General features: G+C 41.0%; 1 protein-coding gene across 2 annotated transcripts in view; it reads right to left on the bottom strand.

Moving 5' to 3' along the window:
- LARS1 (leucyl-tRNA synthetase 1) overlaps positions 1-4,108 on the bottom strand; it is a 67,124-nt gene extending 63,016 nt beyond the window's left edge. The window contains exon 1 of one of the 2 annotated variants that reach the window (XM_007462394.1): positions 3,963-4,108. In XM_007462394.1, the coding sequence (XP_007462456.1) occupies positions 3,963-3,968 (6 nt within the window). In that variant the 5' untranslated portion in view covers positions 3,969-4,108. The remainder of the gene's footprint in view (positions 1-3,962) is intronic. The other variant, XM_007462395.1, reaches the window with a different exon arrangement.
- Positions 4,109-5,544: the final 1,436 nt, after the last annotated feature.

Here is a 5,544-nt window from a genome sequence, read left to right as displayed (position 1 = left end):
CCTGCTACCAACCAACTTCACTTAGACCCTCAGCTCCTTGGCCCCCTCTTACTGCAAAATCCTCTTTTTAACAAGTAACCTGTAAATTATAAGTAAGTCTCTCTATTCCTATACATGCTGACCCCTGTTTTCAATTTTAACATGCAAGAACTACCATTTGAAAAAAAGCTATGGCAGAGACGACAGTTTGCCTATGCGATATCCATTCCCTCCCTTTCTTCCTCAGCAACAGACGCCCAACCTTACTTAGGGTAGTGCAGCAAAGGCAGTTAAGCATGCTCTTCCATGGTTCCAGGAGAATTCACAGATTGAAGCTATGGGACTAGGTTCTGGCAAAGGAGTTTTGAGCAGAAGAAAGTAAGTCACTTCCACCTGGCCCTTAAAACAGCCTGTACAACTCCTAATAGCCAACTTAATCTGTAGGTGGAACAGGCACACTGCCTAGGGCCCACAATACTTCTAGGGGCTCATCAAAATATTTTAATATCTTTTAAAATCAGAAGAAAAAATTAAACTTTTGGATAGAATAAAAATCTTTAATATATAATATTAATATATCTGTCTTTATACAACACAGTTGTCAAATATAATTTCTAATATATTTTTTTTTTTACAGAGGAAGCAGCCCACAAAGGCAAATTATCTAAGGCCTCAAGAAGCCTTGTTGTACCTCCTATCCTAGGGTCATGGGTCATATGAAATCCCACTGTATCATTAGTAAATTCCTCTTTCCTTTAACCAACTTGAGTTGGCTTCCACTGCATGCAACCAAATAATCTCTCATATTTACCCAACTGGGTTGTAAACTCCTGGCAGACAGCAACTTTTAGAACATTTATACTCACCTCAGCACCACATCCAATGCTAACAGACACAGAAGTTACATGACAAATATTTTTTGCTTAAAAATGACATCAACCACCCATGAAAGCAAGTCTTCACAAGTTACTTAGAACTATGTGTTTCTTTTCACTGTACTGAGCGTGCTAAATGCACAAAAGCTCTTCTTTGAGGTCTCTGCTTCTCAGAAAAACTTGTTCCTCAAAACTCAAAGGTCAATTGTAATGAAATCTGATATTGGCCTCAGCATCAACTTGTTGTATAACTTTGAGCAAGTCACTTGATCAATCTGAGTCTCAATTTCTTCATTGGTGGCTCAACTAAACAATTGGTTTGCTGTTTTGTCTCATTTTGTTTCGTTTTGTTTTGTTTTTGGCCGCACTGCTTGGTTTGCGCAATATTAGTTCCCTGACCAGTGATCGAACCCATGTCCTCAGCAGTGAAAGCACAGAGTCCTAACCACTGGACGGCCAGGAAATTCCCAACAATTGATTATTTTAACTAGTTAAAAGGTTATTTAACAAGAGCAAAGTTCCTAAACTTTGGCCCTATTGACATTTGGGGGCAAATAATTCTTTGTTTTCAGGGGCTGTCATGGGCACCGCAAGATGTTTAGGAACATCCCTGGCTTCTACCCACTAGCTGCCAGTAGCATACCCCCAGCTGTGATAATCCAGAGTCTCCAGACCACATGTTCTCTGGAGGACAAAATCACCCCCAGTAAAGAACCACTGAACTAGATAATAAACTTTTCCATATATTCATAGTATTCTGCAGTTCTTATAACTTTTATGCACATTAACTTATTTGATCTTAACAACAACCCTAAGAGGTGGGCAACAATCGCCCTAAGAAGTGGGCAGACCAGCGATTACCATTTCAAAGATGATGAATCTGAAGCTCAGAGATCATCATGCCAGCAAATGGTCAGGCTGAACAAAAACCCTCATCTTCTGACTTTTATTTCTGCTTTCTCTTAGTACTCTGGCCATATCCTAGCACCACTGGCTGTAGCACTTAGACAAGATCCTTAACCTCTTTAAGCCTCCATTTCTCTATAAAATGAGAATAATAATTATATCTACCTTGTACTATTATTATGAGGATAAAGAGATAATACACATGAAGGACTTAGCATAGTGCCGGCCCCATGGTAAATGCTCAATAATGTTAACCATTATCACAGAGAGACAACTAGACATCACGTGCTTTTTATCAGATGTCAAAATGGCATTGTGGTTATGTTTTAAGAGAATATCTCATTATATTTTAAAAACTTACTGAAATATGTATGGATGAAATGATACACCGCCTTGAGTTTGTTTAAAATGAATCCTGACAGGTGGAGGAGGAGGTTCTGGGGAAGGTAAGACTGAAACGAGATTGGCCCTGAACTGCCAATTATTGAAGTTGGGTGATGGGCACATGGAAGTACATAACACTATTATTTCTACTTTGTTCACTATTTAAATTTTCCAAATGAAAAATTTTAAAACAAAAAATTTAAAGTTGACTATTATCTTTATTACAACAAAGCCCGGTCTAAGTCTGACATGTAACTAAAAGGTATTAAAACTGTCAAAACCGGGCTTCCCTGGTGGCGCAGTGGTTGAGAGTTCGCCTGCCGATGTAGGGGACACGGGTTCGTGCCCCGGTACGGGAAGATCCCACATGCCGCGGAGCGGCTGGGCCCGTGAGCCATGGCCGCTGAGCCTGCGCGTCCGGAGCCTGTGCTCCACAACGGGAAGAGGCCGCAGCAGTGAGAGGTCCACGTACGACCAAAAAAAAAAAAAAAAAGTTTTAAAAAAAACTGTCAAAACCTCTATAAAATAAATATTCCTATGATATGAAGGAAATTACATTGCTTGCTCTTTACAAATTCAATTATAATATAAAAACTAATTTTATATCCATGCTACTCCATGTTTATTATCTTATACTCTTTACTATTGGTAAGGTTTCTTCCAGAGTTAGAAAACTTTCATTACAGAAAGGTGCTTGCAAAAGAAATTTCACCATAGTTTACAATTGCAAATAGTACAATAATTAAGAGAATGAGCTCCAGAATGGGACCAAATGAATTAAAATTCTACTTCTTAGTAGATCTGATCTCACCCCCTTTATTCTATACAGGAAAATCACTTTTCTCTATCAGTTTTCCCTTTCTACAGGGCAATTTCCATAAGCATACAACCACTATATAATTTCTCCTGTCCTTAAAAAAAAACCAAAACCAAACAAACAAACAAAACCCTCTTTTAACCTTCATCTATTACCCCATTCCTCTGCTCTCCTTTATAGAATTCTTCAGAAGAGTTATCCATACTCATTATCTCCAGTCTCTCTCTTCCCATTCATTCTTGAACACACTCTTCAATCAGGACCTAGGAGGCTTTATATGACCTACATCCACCCACCAATCAACCACCACCACCACTACCCGCCCCCCCCCACACACACACACACGTCATCATCATCATCATCATCATCACCTCCCCCTGGATGACAGTCCTTTGCACATACAACCCTCCTTGTTTTTCACTCCACTCACACTGTTGGCTCTGTCCGGAAATCTTTTCCTCCGTATAGCTGCATGGCTTGCTCCCTTACCTTCTGCCACAATGCCACCTCAGCAAAGCCTTTCTTGATCTACCCCTTCCTGATCTATATTTTTTGTTTATAGCACCTACCGGCACCTGACATATTTTACCACATACTTTAGAATGTAGCGCACACACACGTAAAGACAATGAATGCAGAAATGTTTGTCTACTTTACAAAGAGGCGCTCAAAAAACTTTTGTTGAAAGGAGAAATCAATGTCACATACTCCTCTTTCTCCAAATCAGTTTTTAGAAACTTTGGTGAAATAACACACGTGACATGAAGTAGTCTACAAAGTTAAAGATATCAGGGCCTCACTCATCAGCTAGCAAGAAAAGGCACATCCTCACAACAGCCAAGCCTTAAACGTGGGACGCAAGGCCTCCCCATTCTTTAGAAAAGGATTTTTTCCCTTCAGGACAGTGGCTACCACATGGGGCCCCTAGACTCTAGCGAAAGCAGGTAATCAGCAGGGTTCCAAGGCCTGGCCTAGCGGACCCTCTTCCCGCCAAAACTCACCGCCATGGCGCCGCCCGTCCGACTGTGCAAACCCACGACGGTGACTTCGGTGATCCCTCTCAAAGGAGTGGTTACAACCTTTCCCCTCCCTCTCTGGGAAGCCAGGCCTACCACGATACTAAAGCACACACTTCGCACCTGATGAGGCAATCACGGGCTCATTAAGTAAGTACTTCCGGGGCATCTCATAGCCTGCTGGGAATCGTAGTTCCCAGACCCCTAGACCCCACGTCCTGCAGGCATCTACTGACTACATTTCCCAGAGGACAACAGGCTACGGAAGTGACCCGATAAGCCACTCAGAGGGGACCCGGTAGTGACGTCATGAGCATGTTGAACTACAAAGCCCATGATGCAGTTCGGGGTCGCAGACTGCCTCGAGTGCGCCCTGATTGACGTGGTGATAGCCCGCGTTCAACCTTTTCACCGCATGGAGGTGGTTTGGGTGTCTTGTCAGGATGCCCGGATGCAAGGTATATTCATCTTCAGTGACTGAGGTGCTAATTATGCGTTGCCGTTGTGCACAGATATTTATCGCTGTCGGTAGCATTCAGAAGTCCAGAATTTAGACATTTTATAGCCATTTATTAACAATCTCCATTTTATTAAAGGAGAGGCTGGAAGCCTTCCACCTGGTCCCAGTGCCAAGCTCAGACTGTTTCATCCGTGTCACCAACCAAGACTGAGCTGTCTGAAGTACTAGTCACTAGCCACATTGTGGCTATTTAAATTAATTAAAATTAAGTAAAGTTTAAATTTTATTTCTTCAATCGCACTAGCCACTTTTCATGTGCTGGAAAGTCCATGTGCCTAGTTGTTACTATATCTGGACAGTGCAGATATAGAACATTTCCATCATCAAACAAAGATCTATTGGAAAGTGCTGATCCAAGACTTTTACTTTCTGGTGGTCAGATTAGTTATTCTCACATGCATTCCTTTATTAATTCAATAAATAATCATTAAGAATCTACAAAGCACTTGGAGGGGTGGAGGTGTGCCCAGTCCAGAAGTGTGTCTTCCTAGTGGAATAGAGGGGAAAAAAATTTTAATAAAAATTTTAATAAAAATAAATTTTGAATTATATATGTGTAATATATATTGTATTTACATTTTTCAACAATTAGTTTTGAAATATAAATTTAATGATGGCCTAACACTGCCTGGCACGTGGTATGGGCTCAATAAAAATTTGTTGAATGAAAGGAAGTTAAGAATGAACCTTAGGTTATAGAGAACCTACCAGTAGCTCTCCTGCCTCCAGGCTCTTACACGTACAAATACTCCACATCATTTTCCCACTCTCTACCTTTAGCTACTAACCATTTACACATCACTTCCTGACAGCCCAAGTCTGGGTTGAATGTCTGTTCCTAAATATTCTCTGAAGCACCCCCTTCCTGCCCTCCCTTGGGAAATTTATCTCACTGAATTTTAATTGCCTGTTGATTTATCACTAGAGTTAAGCTCTATGATAGCAGAGGCTGCCTAGCACAGTGTCTGGCACATAGTAGGTGCCTTATAAGTATTTATTGAATGAATGAAAGAACCCTCATCATCCACAGGTCTTATAACTATGGTT

This window comes from Lipotes vexillifer, unplaced genomic scaffold (genome assembly GCF_000442215.2).
Source record: "Lipotes vexillifer unplaced genomic scaffold, Lipotes_vexillifer_v1.1 scaffold1068, whole genome shotgun sequence".
NCBI lineage: Eukaryota > Metazoa > Chordata > Mammalia > Artiodactyla > Lipotidae > Lipotes > Lipotes vexillifer.
This window is presented reverse-complemented; position numbering and strand designations above follow the sequence as displayed.